Source organism: Penicillium samsonianum (assembly GCF_028829775.1).
Source record: "Penicillium samsonianum strain IBT 33392 chromosome Unknown utg000003l_segment0_segment0, whole genome shotgun sequence".
NCBI lineage: Eukaryota > Fungi > Ascomycota > Eurotiomycetes > Eurotiales > Aspergillaceae > Penicillium > Penicillium samsonianum.
This window is the reverse complement of record NW_026643261.1, coordinates 1,685,328-1,702,883: the sequence shown is the minus strand read 5'-3', so window position 1 is coordinate 1,702,883 and position 17,556 is coordinate 1,685,328. Positions and strand designations below refer to the sequence as shown.

General features: G+C 48.7%; 7 protein-coding genes across 7 annotated transcripts; 4 read left to right on the top strand and 3 right to left on the bottom strand.

Annotated features, from left to right (window-relative positions):
• Positions 1–480: 480 nt before the first annotated feature.
• Positions 481–3,245, bottom strand: N7471_004219 (uncharacterized protein; the record flags this gene model as incomplete). The annotated part of the gene is made up of 3 exons (XM_057276938.1): positions 481–2,151; positions 2,199–3,053; positions 3,120–3,245. The coding sequence occupies 3 exons, from the start codon at positions 3,243–3,245 to the stop codon at positions 481–483; spliced, it is 2,652 nt and encodes an 883-aa protein (XP_057136548.1).
• A 319-nt stretch (positions 3,246–3,564) lies between these two features.
• Positions 3,565–4,450, top strand: N7471_004218 (glycosyltransferase family protein; the record flags this gene model as incomplete). Its single annotated transcript, XM_057276937.1, has 2 exons — positions 3,565–3,654; positions 3,710–4,450. 2 exons carry the CDS (start codon positions 3,565–3,567, stop codon positions 4,448–4,450), a joined length of 831 nt encoding a protein of 276 aa, XP_057136547.1.
• Positions 4,451–5,970: 1,520 nt separating this feature from the next.
• Positions 5,971–7,279, top strand: N7471_004217 (SDR family NAD(P)-dependent oxidoreductase; the record flags this gene model as incomplete). Its single annotated transcript, XM_057276936.1, has 10 exons — positions 5,971–6,020; positions 6,084–6,228; positions 6,308–6,394; positions 6,447–6,509; positions 6,565–6,672; positions 6,757–6,808; positions 6,865–6,953; positions 7,006–7,068; positions 7,131–7,209; positions 7,260–7,279. The coding sequence occupies 10 exons, from the start codon at positions 5,971–5,973 to the stop codon at positions 7,277–7,279; spliced, it is 756 nt and encodes a 251-aa protein (XP_057136546.1).
• Positions 7,280–7,345: 66 nt separating this feature from the next.
• N7471_004216 (methionyl-tRNA formyltransferase) lies at positions 7,346–8,701 on the bottom strand (the record flags this gene model as incomplete). Its single annotated transcript, XM_057276935.1, has 4 exons — positions 7,346–8,078; positions 8,137–8,264; positions 8,314–8,384; positions 8,443–8,701. The coding sequence occupies 4 exons, from the start codon at positions 8,699–8,701 to the stop codon at positions 7,346–7,348; spliced, it is 1,191 nt and encodes a 396-aa protein (XP_057136545.1).
• A 182-nt stretch (positions 8,702–8,883) lies between these two features.
• N7471_004215 (uncharacterized protein) lies at positions 8,884–11,497 on the top strand (the record flags this gene model as incomplete). Its single annotated transcript, XM_057276934.1, has 4 exons — positions 8,884–9,131; positions 9,188–9,281; positions 9,331–10,593; positions 10,652–11,497. 4 exons carry the CDS (start codon positions 8,884–8,886, stop codon positions 11,495–11,497), a joined length of 2,451 nt encoding a protein of 816 aa, XP_057136544.1.
• A 143-nt stretch (positions 11,498–11,640) lies between these two features.
• rho1 (Rho family GTPase RHO1) lies at positions 11,641–13,763 on the bottom strand. Its single transcript, XM_057276933.1, has 6 exons — positions 13,472–13,763; positions 13,217–13,284; positions 13,099–13,126; positions 12,787–12,984; positions 12,561–12,695; positions 11,641–12,506 (listed from the first exon to the last, which is right to left on the bottom strand). Exons 2-6 carry the CDS (start codon positions 13,282–13,284, stop codon positions 12,339–12,341), a joined length of 597 nt encoding a protein of 198 aa, XP_057136543.1. The 5' UTR covers positions 13,472–13,763; the 3' UTR covers positions 11,641–12,338.
• Positions 13,764–16,367: 2,604 nt separating this feature from the next.
• Positions 16,368–17,538, top strand: N7471_004213 (mitochondrial 54S ribosomal protein uL24m; the record flags this gene model as incomplete). Its single annotated transcript, XM_057276932.1, has 2 exons — positions 16,368–16,784; positions 16,867–17,538. 2 exons carry the CDS (start codon positions 16,368–16,370, stop codon positions 17,536–17,538), a joined length of 1,089 nt encoding a protein of 362 aa, XP_057136542.1.
• Between the last annotated feature and the right edge of the window lie 18 nt (positions 17,539–17,556).

Genomic DNA, 17,556 nt, shown 5'->3' with positions numbered 1-17,556 from the left:
TTTAGGTCTATATGGAATGTCAATGAACGAATGTTGAAAGCAATCAAATTCAAGAAATCAATATTTTAGTATCAAAGAGAATTCACATCTGTCGTCGTAATTTCATAGATATCATCAAAGTACCTGGGTAGTCCACCTCTGGAAAGATATGTACAGCGGCCCCAACACCTCGGAGGACCGCTAAACCCGTCAATATAGAACTAAAAGAAACATTCGCCTGCGCTATGAACCCATGACATTCGCTTGAATCAAAACCGGGAGCCGAAAAAAAAGAAGAAAGAGAAACAGAAAGAAACAGACTGGGTCAATCGGTCAACGCCGTGGCGAGGGCCCATCCAGTCTGCAAGTAATGGCAGGGCCCCAATTTGTCACTGATCAGCAACAGATAGGGGGCATAGAATGGCCAGCGGTGTACGGAACAAACAAAACGAGAAATCTTAAAAAAGAACGGAAAGATGAATGCGAATTGGAAACACAAAATCATCGGACGTAGTTGGTGGGACGCCGACCAAGTAGCCCATGCTGGGTCTGGCTGCGAGTCATGCGGCGGGGAGTAGGATCATCATCCAAGCTCAAACCGCCCATGCCTGATCCAAGACCATTCCGCCGGGGTGAGTAAAAGGGGTTGGAACCCAGACCGGGGTTATTCCCATACCGAATGTTGCGGTTGGTGAAGTTTGTGGCGGCGGTTGTAGTTGTGGCTATAGTCTCGGTGTCCGAATCTCGCTCATAATCAGACACGGGGTCGATTTGCTTTAGAGATTCCATAGTGAAACTATGTGGGTTTCTATTTTGGTTGAAGGTGTTCTGACTGGCAGCGGGGAACGAGTGGACAGTTCGAGACGAGGTAAGCCCATACTGTGGCACGGAAGGTAATGCTGAAGAGAAACTGGTGGCCGCATCGGTATCGCCAAATGAAAGTGGAGGAGCGGATGGTTGTGACTCAAATGATCGCACAGGGGCGCTGCTGACTCGAGGCTCAGGTGTAGACTTGGATGAAGATTGACTTGTGGGCCAGTCAAGGGCACCCAATTGAGTCTGATGCGGTGATTGTAGTTGCGGCTGTGGTGATACGGATCCTGAGTGCTGCCGGCTTTCTAATCTGGCCTTATTGTAGAAGGATAATACATTCATAGTTTCCTGTGCGGCCATGAAAATTAGGAGTAGTTTGCCGTAGCGATCGAAGTAGTCCCGGTTAAGCGAAACTGTGGGCAGATGTGCCCCCATGTGAACAGCGGCGCCAAGTTCCGTGATAGAAATCAAGATCTCCATGCCATTCCATTGCACAAGAGGCCTTTTTACCATGGTGATCAAAGCGAACCCAGCAACAAGGCTTGCCGCGCCTAGGGCAGCGATCTCCACATAATTCCCTGGAATCAAGACCTGGTGATTCTGAGAGATTGTCCATGCGCTGATAAAGCTGACTAGCAGACCTAGTCGGAGACACCCATAAAAGAGATAACTTTGCGTTTCATCGAGGCGCGTGTTCCGCGGTTGCTGAGACCAGCCAGGTCCTTGGGCAGCATCAGACTGGAAATTAAAGGCACGGTCAAACAGTGTTTCCAGCCCAGTAGATGTATCATGATCATTAGGAGGAAAGAACTTTGGTTCCTTGAACACTGGTTCAGCATCGGCACGCCTTTGCTGCCATTGGCCTTGCGGTTGGGTAGTACTGTGGTGGAACGGATTAGGCTGAATCACTTGCTCGATGGGCTTTGTTGAAGTCTGGGTGCGAAGCTTCCACGCAGGAGGCATCGGGGCTGCTGGGATCTGCCCCTGAAATGGATGGGGACCATCGAGCACTGACGGCTGATCTCGCTGTGTCACAGTGGGCCGGAGGTTATGGGTAATAGAAGGGGACCAATCCATGCCATCATTATCCGTAAGATGGGAGGCAACCGTAAGCGACTGCTCGACGGGCGACGGAGATTGACGCTGGGCCAATTTGTCAATAGGAAAGCGCTGCTGGAATCCACCAATGTTCGCCTTCGGTGTTCCGGCAGATCTTGTGATGCGAGTGGACACAGGTGACTCGGGCAGTGCAGAAGAAGACGCTTTGGGGCTTTCGAATTGAGTTTCCCAGCTGTTATCAGACCAATTGACAAGTGGACGACTAGAGTAGCTGACAACATGTCGAGAGAACAAAACCGACTACCATAATTAGCAAATGGAAAGTTCAAGGGGGAAAACAAGCTTACCAGAACAGTGAAAACCGACATCAAAGCATGGAAGGCCGGAACCAATTTGGGTTCTAACCCACTGGCAGACGGATCCTTGACTACTGCCCAGAAAACACACCGTACCACCATGACGATGAGTTGAGCTTGGTAGTACTCTGCAAGACCGCGGAATTTACCGGGCATTCCTTCTATCTTCATGCGCAGCTTTGGATTCCACCAGAGCGAAAGTGCACCTGCAATTAATGCCAGACCGGCAGTTGGTGCTAGATCAGGCGAACAATCGCTAGGAATGCGCTGTAAACGAATAGACTGGTTGACGCACGAGATCACAGAGTTGGGTGCCATTGGAGATCGTCCGGTGTCGGGTAAATAATCGAAACTTGGCGAGATCTGGGAGAGGGTGGCTACACTGATCAAGTTCCACACTAGTTGACCAGCAATACTAGCCCAATATGCAAGTGCGCCCACAAAAAGAAGCAAGCTTCTCCAGCTCCGGTTCCTTGCCTGTCGTGATTCTCGGTTTGCTCGGCTTTGTTCCATCATGCGCCTGAGGTGATCCGATTTCGCTTCGTAGCCAGCTCTTCTGATGCGAGATTTCACAACGGGCTCGCAAGACTCGCAAACCTGGGGGTATCGGTCCTCCAGGCGTCTGCGGAACTGCTCATACCCGCGTTCGTATTCGCTATCGGTGGGATCGTCTGAGGGGGGGAAAGTAGGAAGCCAGTGAGCTCGTAAATAAATGCTGGTTCCGAGCACATTTGGCGCAAAATGACTGAGATCCACCGAAGTCAGTGGATTCGAAGGGCGAGTCTGATGCGCCAGGCGCGTAGACTTCAGCGTTGGTGACCACAGCTGGTGGGTCGGTGATTTCTCCTTTCTTTTAGAGACCAGTCATTAATATAATTCAGGTAGATTCGAGGCAAGGATCAGTGAGCGTACCTCGTCGAAGAAGTTATCAGCTTCACAATGTTCACAGCGGAAATTGCGAACAGGCCCGCGATGAAAATGAGCAGACCGCTGCCCACAATAAAAGCAGGTCAAACGCTTAGAAAATAGAGAAGCCATGACATAGTAACATGGAGGAAAACACAAGTGAAAGCGTTGGTGTAAACAAGGGAGATGGTCCCGGATGCCAAAGAGAGGAAAATAAAACAAAGTCGGAGCTTGCACGTGCGGGGGACGTGTATGGAGTACCGCGACTCCAATTTTGTCCACGAAGATCTGCAACTTGAGCTCCTGCGCTTGACTGCCTTTATTGCCATTGTCGTTTCTTCTTTTTTCATTCTCTTTCTATTATTCTTCGGCTCCATTCTTATGATAATGATGCACTGAAATCCTCGGGCTGTCTCACCGAACTCTTGAGACCATACAACAGCGGTCCAAGATGCCCTTATCTTTTGCTTCTTTATCCTTCTGGGACCTGCTCCTGTGGTGTTTTGTCCTGGCAATTGCACTTGGGGCCAGCATACTTCTCGTAAGTACCGTTTACCCATACCATTGAATCAATCTAACTTGTCTTTCTCTCCTAGATTCTACTCATCTCCCTCACGATCTCCCAGAATATCATTCCCTCCAAATGTCGCCCAAGGGGATCTCCTACCCACCTATTGGTAGTCCTTGGAAGTGGTGGTCATACAGCTGAGATGCTCTACATGCTCGAGCGCATGAATTTCGACCCCCAAATTTACACGTATCGGACATACCTCGTGAGCTCCGGAGATAACTTCAGCGCAGACAAAGCCAAGGATTTTGAGGCTCAACATGTACAAAATTCTGAGGGCCATACCCATAACAAGAATTACACCATTGTCACAGTTCCACGTGCCCGACGGGTCCATCAATCTTATCTCACCGCGCCATTCTCTACGCTTCAATGCTTCTGGGCTTGTCTCAATGTTCTTCGCGGACTTCACCCGGACCAAAAGCTCCCAAAGGAATACAGCTCGCCTTACCCTGATTTGATCCTCACAAACGGTCCCGCTACAGCAGTCTGCGTTGTCGCAGGTGCTAAACTTATCCGTTTCTTTCTATGTTTGGCCAAATGCACTGCCTTGTGTCTGGGTCTGCGAACACTCTCCTCGTTTGCATCGGCACCAAAGCTGCGCACTATTTACATCGAATCATGGGCCCGGGTGAGCTCGCTCAGTATCTCCGGTGTCTTGCTGTTGCCAATGGCCGACCGTTTTCTCGTTCAATGGCCTGCCCAGGCCGGACGACGGGCCTGGTGGGGGATGAAGAGAACGCAATATACAGGATGGCTTGTGATCTAAGCACCGTGCATTTCCACCGGCTTGGTCTGTTTCAACAGCATCTTTGATATAATAGTTGCAGATATCACAGGTAATGATGTTCTCACCAGGTAGGTACCTAGGTAAGAAATGAATTGATTGACAAGAAACGTGGGATCTATTTCTGCACTGGTTCCCTCTCCGTGCACACTAAATGTAGGGATTTAAACCTAACTCTGTAGTGTAAGAAGTCTATAATTCGTGATCATTGTTATGGGATTTTGGACTGTTGAATGCAGATGTAGAAATCCCAATATGTTTAGACTGTTTTTCAGGTACTGTGTGTATAGTAACCATTAAATAGAGTACATATGGACCTAGGTCGCTCTACATCCATGTATGTAGGCTTTGCTTCAGGGCTATCGGCTATCTTAGCTGCCGCTGATAGGTAAATTTCAGTCCTCAGACTCACCTGGGCAGTGAGAGATTAGAGGTATCTATTATTGAGCATCGAGTCCACGCTTTAGTCTATACCTCAAGGAGAACTCGGCCCTCATGATAATATTCATTTGTTGTTCTTTGATAGTTCTAATCATAGTAGTATTTTGTTTGTCTTTTGGGACTGGCTAGACGCCATAGTGATCTTAAGGAATACATTGCTATATACATACTAGGTCATGTTGACCATCAGTATGGAAAATCAAGGTAAGCTATCCCCCGTAGTAAGATAGCGACCTTGCACTTAGAGGCTACATACATCGTAAGATACAAACAGCTCAATCTAACTAGATCAATCATACCAACGCCAATCCCATGCTTACCACCAAAGAGATCACCGCCAAGTTCCAGGAAACCCCGATGACAGTCCCTGGACTTTCAGGCGTAGCCTGAAAGCTCACAAGAGACTCATTGGAACTCGCCGCTCTAGTAACAAGAATCCGCGTAGAATTCGCAGCATCATAAGCACCCGTGAACACGATATTATAAGTAACATTCGCCGTCTTATGCTCCTTGTACCCCTCATCCCTGAACCACCCAACCGCAGACCCCGAAACATTCAACTGAATAGTCTGATTAGTCAAAGACCCATTGATATCCAATTTCACGGAATCCATCGCCTCGTCGGTAGTATCGCCCGTAGTATTCCTCGTCGACCAATCAACCGTCGTACTGAAGCCCGAAGTTCCAATTCCATGTCCGTGTACCTGGACTGTGCCTATCTATATATGTAGTTAGTGTGTTAGGTATAGAAAAAGCATTCCGAAGCCGTTCCTTAACCACTGAGAAAGGTTCCCGGGAAATGGTCACTAAATGGTTGTCTATGCTGGAAGAGCCAACTCAATATGACTTTCTTCTCTTCCAGTCTAATGATTGTCCAAAGCTCAGCCTGTTAATTGGCAAATTTCAAATGTCAATTGTCAAATGTACCTTGATCGAGCCTACCCCGCATCGGACACTCGGCAATTCCTTCAACTTATTTATGTATTTCAATCTTATGTCCCTCTGTCTCTTCTTTTCCCAACAAAGCAATTGAGCTTGATCTCGAATATATTCTACTCACCATGCCCTACTCCTTGTCGGGTCGCAATGTTTTGATCACCGGTGGCTCTCGGTATGAATCCTCAATTGGAGCATTAAGCTATGCTCTGGTCAATAAGCTAATCTCATTTAACAGAGGGCTAGGTGCTCTCTCAGCTGAGAAATTTGCCTCTGAGGGAAGCAACGTTGCTATCAACTATATGTCCAGCAAGGAAATTGCGGAGAAGCTTGCCTCGGACATTGCAAGCAAATATGGTGTAAAGACAGTGGTTATTCAAGGTGTAAGGCACTCAAATTCCATGTACATGGAATATTTCGTCTAAAGCTGAGCCGCTGACATGATCTTGCATCTGGAAACAGGATGCCGGAGTCAAAGATGACTGTATCAACGCCGTTAAAACCACCATTGAGAAGCTAGGTGGCTTGGATATTATTATCTCAAATGCCGTGAGTTATACAGACAATCCCAAGAGGATGTAAAATACTGATATATGAGAAGGGATGGACAAAAATGACCAATTTCGGCGATCTTGATGCCATGGACGATGATGACTGGGATAAGGTACCGAATGCGCCCTTCGTGATGGAGGTTTTGGTTTGACTGACTATTTAATCAGTGCTGGTCGGTCAATGTCAAGAGCAGCTTTTATCTGTTCAAGGCAGCTTTGCCAACGTTCAATGCGAACCCGGAAGGTGGTGTTTTCCTCATCACAGCCTCAATTGCGGTAAGCTGCCAAAACATGCCAAACGGCCTTGAACTGTCCACTGCTATAGAAACGTTGGAATGCTAATTGCCGGGCTTTTACTAGGGTGTCATGGCAAGTGGTAGCAGCTTGCCTTATGCTGTCTCAAAAGCAGCATGTATGCTATCATTCCTTGAAATCATGCTGTTTGATTACTGACTCTGTATCGCCCAGCTATCCATCTCATGAAGTGTCTGGCTAAGAGCCAAGGCGCGAAAATTCGCGTCAATGCTATTCTTCCTGGTCTGTTGCTCACTGAATGGGTAAGTAGCACATGCTCAACACTAGCATTGATGAATACTGAGGATATCCCAGGGTCAACGCTTCCCGGCCGATACCATCGAGAGCTGGACAAATGCAACAACCCTCAAGCGAGCGGTAAGTAATTCTGGTCTCTCCAACCTTAAAAGGACTCTGTGTGCTAATGAATCCTGCTATAGCCCGAGGTGGAAGACTGCGCGGACATGTTTATCACATTGGCCAAGAATGCTTCTATAACCGGTCAAACGGTTCAGATTGGTATGAGTCTCAAGTCCAGCGGGTTGATTTGAAACTGACAATCTTTTTAGATTCTGGCTTCGGGAACTGATAGAAATGAGGAAACGGAATCGTATTTATTAGAACAGAGGTGATAGTACACAGAAGTTTATCATATTTATACAAGAGAGTTGCGGAAAGGAGTCAACTCCCGGCCTTCATATTGGAATGCTCGATCACCGAACATGCGAGCCTTGATAGCAGCCCGCAGACCCTCTGCATCTTGTTCGCCTTCCACTTTCATTCGGTTGATGCGCAGAACCTTGCCATTAGCAGTAAAAACGTATAACTGCCGTGTCTTCTTTGGCTCGACAGGGTGGGGAGCATTTGTAAACGGCAGACCTGGGAGGATTGAGAACGAATCGCATCCCTTGGGCGGGTCAACCTCCTCGATATCTGTGAGAATGACTCGTTTCTGTTGGAATGACAGAGGTCCATCTACAGGATTGCTTGCACAGAGGGCCTTGCTCCAGAGAGGTCCAATCACTCGGTTACGTCTGTTGATATCTGCCAAGGTCCAGTTTGCCCAGTTGATGTGCCGGTCCTCTGGTGTGATTTTGGGAGCGTGTTTCAACTTTCCGGTCTGTTCAGCACCGGAATCTGCAATGGGAGGGACGAATAGTCCCTTTTCAATGCTTTCCACGAGCATTTGTGCGCCTTTAGGTGCAACGAAGTCCACCAACTCGGGAACGGTGCAGGACTCTGGATTGGGGATGACGAACCCGGGAGGCGGTGTCTGTGATAATATCACTCCGTGATCAAAGTGTTTTGAGTGCAAGGTCTGAACCGTCACGCCAGTGGTGGTCTCGCCGGCGAGAAGAGTATGATGAAGCGGTGCAGGACCACGGAAGCTAATCAATCAGGTCAATCGTCTTACTCTTCGATTCTGAACATATAACAATCGCATACTTTGGTAGTAACGAGGGGTGCACATTCAAGCCTCCATACTTGGCACCATTCAATATGCGCGGCGGAACAAAAAGTCCAAATGACACAGCAATCACCAAGTTTATGTGACCGTTCGGGGAGGTTGGCGGCTAGCACAGTCAGCGAGAAGATACCAATTGTGTTGAGTTTTAGTATTACCGTCCATCCAGTGAAGGTATCAATCTCATGGATCGGAAGGGAGAGAGCAGATGCGGCCGCTTTGAGCGGAACTGAGGGAAATTGAATCAGAAAACACGGCCCTTCAAGGAAGCGTAAATTGAAGCTAACCTTCCCGAATTTGCTTCAGTCCTCTTCCAACTCTCTTTCCAGGTCTACACACGACATCAATAGAAGAAATACGCTCCGGCTGTTTCAAATGATAAGCATGGAGAGCTTTCAAGTGGGCGATACTAAATTCATCAGAGCCGCAAAAGAGAATGCGGAGCGGATCGGAGGTCTTGGTAGCATATGACCTGAAGACAAGCCCTCGAAGGACCAACGGTCTCTTGCAGAGACGTAGGCTCCCTGGGCCTGGAATAATCCACATGATTCTGGTGGGTAATTGCCAGAAGTTGAAAAGCCACAGGGGAGAAAGTTGAAGCTTCCATAGTAGCTTATCGATAAACCACGTGATGTCAACATCCACCCCAGATCCCACTTCGTATGCATCTGTCTTTCAACCATTACCGTTGTTGCCTGTCTGGTGCGACCTGCAGATCCAACGATGCGATGCCTGAAAGCGATCATGATTCGGTGATTCCAGCCCAACTCTCGTACCTTGCCATCTATAACCCGAGCCTCGGACCTACCGACGAGACGATAGCGGACCAGATCGTGTTCTATACTTCGAAATCGAGCTATGCACGGCGCATCGATGGCTCCACAGCAGAAGGTGAAGCAAACAAATGCCTTGAAGATGAACAGAATGAGAGATTGCGCCAGATAGGTCTGGCGCAGGGCATGGTCAACTTTGCTAGGTAGGCATCCCCGCAAACCCCGCAAATGAATTACCCTAATCGTGCTTGATCTGCAGCAACTTCTCGGCTGGAAAGACACTGGAATATGTTGAAACAGACAAAGCGTGGGTTGTTTTGCTTGAGTTGGAGAAGGACTGGTGGGTTGTTGCTGTAAGTGGTTGAGATGACGGCCCAGATCACAGAGCTTATGTTAAGTTAGTCTATCGACCTGACTCGAATTCCCGCCGATCCAGCCCAGAGATCTTCGGGGGAATCTGACTCTCCGGCATTTCATTATTCCTCACGAGAGATGGGACCGCCACCTCTACTGATCCAGCAATTACGTCGCGCCCATTCGGAATTCCTCCTACACCACAACTTCAAATTGGACGACATCCTCCATCAAGTCGGCAGGTCCACATTTTGTCTGTTCCTTGAGCGTTTCTGGGAGAAGTTTGCGTGGAATTGGGAACTTCTGTTGACCGGAAACCCAATTGTCGATATCTATAATGGCATCAAACTCTCTGCGGGAGGAGAGTTGGGGATCGGCGTCGGGGAGGAAGAGTGGGGCAGCGGGGAAAGAGAAGTACTTGAAGACTTTGTGACAAGGACCGATGGCTTAGTGGACTTGGTTGTCTCCAGGTTTGGTGATCCATCCCCACAGTTCGAGGGGTCTTCGACTTTGACAGGCTCAAATGTCCAAAGTCGATGGCTTGGGGCAGATAACGATCCTCGACCATCCGATGGTGTGGTATTTACTGGTGTCGGCGCTCTTTCTCGGCACTCACTAGCGCATGTATCACACTGGATGGAATGCATTTATCGGTTTGGGGATGCTGCGTATGGAGTTGGGCGGGACCCAACGTCGCTGCGTCGCCGTAAACCACGAAAGCAGCGTGGAAGGCAAATTTCGGAAGATTCCCCTCATCCCTCCACGCCGAATCGCAATTTTACGCCAGGTATACCTCGTCCGCTCATAACAGCAGCACCGCAACCACCCCCAGAAGTCGTTGAGGAGAATCAAACAGGAACAAGAAATGAGGCATCGCCACTTCGCACCGAGCAAAACAGCGAGAACCAAGGGTTTCCAACAGAGGCAGTCATGAAATATCTCACTCTCGGATATGGCTCCTCATGGAGTTTCTCTCCAAAGTCGACATCTACGCCGCCTGAAAGTTCTACCCCAATGCAAGATGAATCCAATTCAAACATCTCAAACCCGAAAAATCAGCCCATTAGTGCTGGACAATCACCTCAGGCCGGTGTAAAACATCGAAACAGCACGAGGAACGGTCCTTCGGGTCATTTCGTTCTTGGACCTCGTGATGATCTAGAAAAACTGGATGATTTAGAAGAGGGAAGCCCAGAGCCCGAATCGGAGAACGGCCAGCCCAAGACTCGGATAGTGCATAGAACTCTACATGTGCACCTAGGGGATGGTTCAGATACTACTCCGACAAAGCTCCAAGTCGTGATATATGTGGTATGTGCTTTTCTTATTGTCCCATGCGAATCAACTCGCTAATACACCACCACCCCAGCATCAACCATTTATGTTTACATTCCTCTTTGATCCTCAAACACCAGCATTATCATCACCATCACTATACTCAAGCATGCATCACCAACTCGGTCCTCTTCAGAAACCCCTTCTATCATCAACATCCCCAACAATGGCGGCCTCTCGAATCGCCATGTCCGAGACTTCCCCGGACCCTAATAAACGATTCTCCACTCGAGCCCAGCCAGTTTACGATCTAGTCTACGACCCATCTAACCTAACCATCCGCTCCTCCATCCCTAACATTCCCAACATGAACATCACCTCCCCCTCCACCCAGCCAACCAATTCACCAGCCCGTTCCCCATCCCCTTCCCCTTCCCAATCATCAACACCATCCTGGTCCCGCATTGAAAGCCTAGCAATCCACCACCGCCTCTTATCAACACACACAGACACGCGGTCCCGCCCGCAAGAGCTCGAACGCACAAGCAAAACCCACCGCGGATGGTGGGTCGTCTGGGTCCGCATACCACACAGCACAACCCAAACTCCAACCGCGCTATCTGCCACTTCTTCATCCGTTGCCCTCTCATCTATAGCCAACAACGATGACTTCTTCCCCGCAAATCAGTCCCAAGCGCACCCTGCTCCTCCGCCTCAGGAGGCCTTCCTCGTCCGCAAAGCGAGTGACTACATCTCTCCGGCAAACCATGGCCGTGTCAGCAGTGGCGCTCGCTTCTTCCGTGATCTAGGCGGTGCGTCTTCTTCCGCAGGCTTCACGGGGTCTTCCCGTGCTGCGGATATGGCGCCATCGAAGCTGGTTGAGGGGCTTGGCATGGACGCTAGACGCTATATTGAGGGCCTGCTGAGTTTGAATCGGTAGTTGAGATGGGGCTTAGTGGAGTGGAGTGTGGAGTTGTGGGTTTCTTCCTATGCGTGTTTACAGAAATATGTATGTATATAAATATCCTGCTATAAACAACGATGGTTGAACATGGATATGGAAATTGTTTAAATACTCTAGTGGTTGGAAGCATTGAAATATATACAGCTAGCTTTACGGACACTGGATTACGCAGACTGCCGGATTACGCATGGGAAGGTACACATATCAGATGGAAACAGACAGTACCATGCATAAGCTGTAACATAAAAACAAATGTAGTAAAGGAGGGAGAGAAAACAGTAAAAGCCGAATCAAGCTCTTCGCGTATGGGGAGATAACCGCAGGGACAAGAATCTATGACACAGGGGGAACTCGACCAGGGAAGGCGAGTCACGGCGTTGACCAAATTGCACAACGGGTGCTACACTGAATGGCTTCCCCTCTTCATCTCCTGGTTGTTCCAATTCTGGGTTCTTTTTTTCGGTGCTTTTCTGTTGGTTTATAGCTGCCACCTCAACGTAGCGGTTTGGCATTTGAATATTCACGGCGTCGGAACGAGAGGAAAAGAAAAAGAAAAGCCCACAGGGTTATGATGAAGACAACGCCTCCCTAGACAAATTCTGCAAATAAAGGCAAAAGAAAAACACAAGGTCGACCAGCTGAATTGTGGGGGGAGACCTCCACGACTCGGGTGCCCGGATTCGATATTATCCACAATTTCGCATGCAGGCCATGAAGCCCTCCTCCTTTCCGAGAACAACGTCACCAATTGTTTTTCGTGGAGGCTCTCATACATATGATCTCTACTCGAGCCAGACCACCTCGACAATTGGTTCGTTTAGAGAATCAGGCAGCCCTTGCCAGGCTTGCGGCCTCCCTTGCCCTTAACGGCCTTCAGGAGAGCAGCACGAGTGGCAGCCTCGAAGACTTCACGGACACCCTCGTTGGTGCGGGCCGAGCACTCGAGGTACTTGTAGGCGCCGATCTTCTTGCGGACTTCCTCACCCTGTGATTATACATTAGTTTGTGATGGATTCACCACGGAATCGGAAAATCGTACCTGGTCTTGGGAAACGGGGCGCTGGGAGGTCTTGGCAAGCTCGTCAATAGTCTTGCGGTCGTCGCGAAGATCCTTCTTGCAGCCGACGAGGATAATAGGGAGACCCTGGCAGAAGTGCAGAACTTCGGAGATCCACTATTATAGTACGTCAGTACATTCGTTCCAGTCTACACCCAAAAACTTCTTTGCTTCGGAATGTGCAATCGATTAGAGATGAGACACGCACCTTCTCCTGGACGTTGTCGAGCGAATCGGGGGAGTCCACAGCGAAACAGATCAGGATAACATGTGAGTCGGGGTATGAGAGAGGACGGAGACGGTCGTAATCTTCCTGGCCAGCAGTATCCCAAAGAGCGAGCTCGACGTGCTTGTTATCAACCTCGACATCGGCGACGTAGTTCTCGAAGACTGTGGGGACGTAGACCTGACGGAAACAAAGTCAGATTATCCTTCTTGAATTATGCCTCTCCGGCGTATATCCCTAGGAAATGGAACGTGGTTTCGGTGATCGGAATTTCGAGTATGGATAGAAGCTTACCTCGGGGAAGGTGCCCTTGGAGAAAACACTGTGAACTTCAGTCAGCCGGCCGAGCCAACAAGTAAACGCCGAGGTTGGGGGAAGCGCCCTCGATAAGGGAGCCACTTTCAATACTCACATGAGCAGACAGGTCTTACCGCAGGCACCATCGCCGACGATGACGAGCTTGCGACGGATCTCGGCCATCTTGATAAGGAACAAGTCAGTATAGGGGCAAATAAGCAGGAAAGAGCCAGGGAGCCCCGCAAGTCCTAGAGATCCAAGAATGAAGAATTTCTACAGGCATGAGGGGGTGATAGAGGCAAGACGATCGAGAAGAAAGGGCGAAGCCAGGCTCCCGAGGAGGGGGAAAAGGAAAAGGGTGATCCCATACAGTGTTCAAAGGCGCAACGGTGTAGTAGATTTAATGCAGGAAATCAGCTAGTGCCAGCAGCAATAGCTCTAGAGAAATGAGGAAGATGGAGTAGGTATTTCCGATGGGAAGCGATGAAAAAAAGACGATGGAATGATGATTTGGAGGTGGAGGAGAGAAAGATAGAAGACCAGGCCAGACAACGGAGGGCGGTGGCAGTATACGGTATTTGTTGTTGCCAGTTGGTGTATCGGTATTGTGGCTTTTCCCCCTGGAGGAGTTTCTTGCAAAAAGTCTAGAAGAGGTATTGACTTGGGTATGCAGCCTTAAATGTACTGCCTCAGTACATTGTACAGCTTTTGGTATCGGTATGCATGTGTATATAAGTACGTTACCTTTACGGGATACTTCGTACATACTATGCCAACACTCTACAATGAGCCCACATACCCATGTGTACCCCCTGAGTTTCAGGCTTCCTTTTTTTTTACATGTGGCTTATACCATCTCCCCCTTTCCAAGGTTAAGAAGAGAGAAAAAGAGAGAACTTAAATGGTACACAGCCCTAAATATGTGTGGCTGAGGCCCAAAAAAAAACCCGCTCCATCCACATCACCCGGCCCACTTTTGTCAGTTGGCTGCCCACACAGCCAGCACAGCCACCCGTGGCTATGAAATTTGGTATCTGATATGAGCAAAATGTGATATCACCTGGGCAGTCCTCTGATGGTGCTATCCGATCTGAATTTCACTAATACCCTCTGGCTTTCGCTATGGAGTGGCTCAGTGGCTCATGTGTTCTCTTTGAGAACTTGAGGAACAAACCCAACCCAGTCCATTCATTCAATCATCACCTAAAACCTACATTTATGGGGAAATCCCAAGGTACCTACATATCCAGCAACATTCACCGCATAAAAGATAAAGGGCTACTATGACAATTTCTTAGCTCCACGCCCTTGAATTTCACATACAATGTACAATGTACCACCCTACCGGGACGTGCAAATTTCTATGGGCAGTGCTCCTACGCGGCTGCCTCAGGGCTATGGGAGTATACTGGAAACCTTTACCCAAAATGCTTGATTTGACCAGTGAAGATCGCTCCGATAGTTCCCTGCATCTCAGTTGCTTCTGGCGTTGATCTGCTCCGCGGGAACTCTCGGTATGTACTGACTACGTTGTGGGTGGAGGTTTCCAACGATCTTATGCTCTCTGCTGGCAACCCTTGTCTCATTTGCTACCGCATCCAGGGGGGTCCCAACTAAGTTAAATGTGTCGTCAACCCATTGGGGGAAATAAATCATGAAATTTTGATCTTTTATTCAACCAAATCATCAAAACTTTACCCCCTTCGCTTGCTTCTGGGCTTACATGACTTCACAACATTCTTGAGGCTGCTGTTTTGAAAGTGGAGTTGATATATTGCCAGCTCCAATGATCGCGTTGCGCCGGCTAAAAATAGTAAACAGGGGCCAAATCCTGGAGCTTGCGCCCACAAGCCACAAGCCGTTAAGTCGTTTTTCGGAAACCAAAAATAGGAGAGCATAATCCTTTCGAGGGAAAATGTGAACCATTTAGCGCTCCATTGCATCAACGTCAATATAATCTACTCGCTTATAGAATATTTATCGGTGTTGGTTCATTTGCTCAAAGTGGATTAATGTCACAATTTCGATAGGCGTGATATGGTGGTGGACTTGACGATTGATCCAACATACAAATAACACAACCCTATAGATTTCCTTCCTCATCTCGAACCCCAGGTTTTGACTAATGACAAGGTTGAAGCACCCCAGACTTCGAGGACAAGTCAATCAAGAGCAGAAATGCATGAGCAAATCCCGCTCACAAAAAGACTTTTCAATCCAGTTCCACGTCTTGATACTCGTGGACCACACAACATACCAATTTCTACGAAAAGGACCTGGTGTCTACTTTTTGACCCAGCTTTTCTTGCGCCCAACAAGAATCGAAAAGTCAATGTTTTTGTTCTTCGCGCCCGCCTTCGGCATTTCACCGGCTCCAATAATCATCTTTCAAGTTTTGCGCGATATCACTCTCTAAAGCTACGATGCCGCGCTGGTACCTCTCTTCTATGGTCTCCTACAGTTCCAATGAAGCAGCGTCCAACAATGATCTCAAACTATGTGGCATGAGCTTGAATGCACATCTCGCAATCCATGCTTGTCCTTCTTGATTTCCCGAAGATAGTTGCGGAAAAGTGTAGTCCTCTGGTCGGCATTCGGAAACTAAATGAGCTCTGCTAGGAAACGACCCGTACGGGGAACCAGAAGGTCCCAAACAAAGATGACTTTACGCATTGTCGAGCGACACTGTTCAACGGCCATCAGTAATCCCCGGATCCTCAGGTATACACCTTTAATCATGGTGTTGCCTGAATATCTTTTGGATATCACGATGGCATCCATTCACCTCGGTATGGTTTCTATGTGGATTATGGCCCTGGGATTTCGAGTGTGACCAGTGAGCTGTGACGGAGAGCTCCTTGTACAGAAATATATTCATAACCTCTTGAGTTTTATTGAGATTTTTGTTTTGTTTTTGTTGGCGTTGTTGAGCCTGTCGATCGTTCCTAGCCTTCATTGTCATTTTCCATGGGGAGTATCTTCTTTCTTCAAATAGAGAAAGTTACCTGTAACTAAATTCCAAAAAGAATATTAAAAGTTGTCGTTTGAATCACCAACTAGCATGTAGTTACAATGCAGAGTGAGGGCTGATCTCGATATACTTGAATGTTTACACCTGGGCAGGCGGTCCCAGGGCGGCTTGTGCTGACATAATACATATTGACCTTGATCACGTGCCCCGTCGGACACCCTCAATTTTCGACCCGCAAATCGGGGATTCTGAGGCAGAGACAACGTTCGGCCATTGCTGGATCACAACACCCAATATGCAGAGAGTTATCCAGCGGACAGCTTCAGCCCGGAAGCAGGCGCTTAAAAAAACCAACAAAGCTCATGAACGACAAGAATTGTTGGACCGTGTTGGGATTCGGCGAGCACGGAAGGACTTCGGCGGCGCGCTGTCTAGTCAATTCCAAGCAGCACGAAAGAACCGCTGGGAAGATTGGGAAAAGGGGCCTCTTGCCCCCATGCGAGACTCTGGTCTGCACCGCACTACATATGGTGGTCAGGATGCTTCCGTCCTGCACCCGCCGCGCCTCCCTAAGCACGAACAGCGGAGGCATGTCCTCTTCGCTGAAGGTGACCGAGTCTGTGTTGTGCGAGGACGGGATCAGGGAAAGATCAATGTGATTCAGCAGGTCAACCGGGACAGTGAGACTGTCCTCATCAAGGGTATCAACATGGTATGTCCCCGGCGGACCAGTCATCCAGGTCAATGACCTCTTGGTCACTAAAACAAATTGCTCACTGGTGTTTCTCAATTAGGCCGACGTGATCATCCCCCCATGGGCCAAAGACAGATTGGGACACACAGGTGATACCCAACCACAGTCCTTCCCCGTATCCTTCGACGACATCCGACACGTCATTCCGCTGGAAGATACAAAGACTGGAAAGATGCAGAACGTCATTGTCCAGCACGCTTATGCCGCTGGGCCGTACACCGAGCGAAGTGAACACAGCAAGCTCCCAAGATTCACTCGCTATGTCTCCGGCTTGGACGTCGAAATCCCTTGGCCATTGGAGGAAGAGCCTGTCATCACCGACGGCGAGATGGACACATCACGAATGGCGGTTGAGGCCAGCACATTCACACCCACACTGGAGCAGCCACCTATGCCCTCAACCGTCATTGATGAGCTGCGCAACAAATACTCCAGATTCCGCACTCGACACGATCCGGAATACCTGAAAGAGAAGATGAAGGAGGACTATCGCAAGGAATACAGAAAAACTGTCTCCATGATGACACCGAAGACAGATGCCAAAAACATGAAGATTGCTCAGATCGCGGAAGCAAGGAAGGCGAGATTGGATACTGACGGGAATGGGATATTGACGCCGGATGCCATCGACTTCATTAACAAGCACATCCAAAGCGAGCGTCTCGAGAAGCCAAAGAAGTCCAAGAAGTCAAAGTCCAAGCAGACTGCTTGATTGGGCGAAGAAGATGGA

Coding starts and splice junctions, on each gene's coding strand:
- rho1 (XM_057276933.1), bottom strand. CDS start 13,284: ATGGCCGAGATCCGTCGCAAGCTCGTCATCGTCGGCGATGGTGCCTGC. Junction 12,985..13,098: donor CCAAGGGCACCTTCCCCGAG/GTAAGCTTCTAT, acceptor TGTTTCCGTCAG/GTCTACGTCCCCACAGTCTT. Junction 12,696..12,786: donor TCGACAACGTCCAGGAGAAG/GTGCGTGTCTCA, acceptor GTACTATAATAG/TGGATCTCCGAAGTTCTGCA.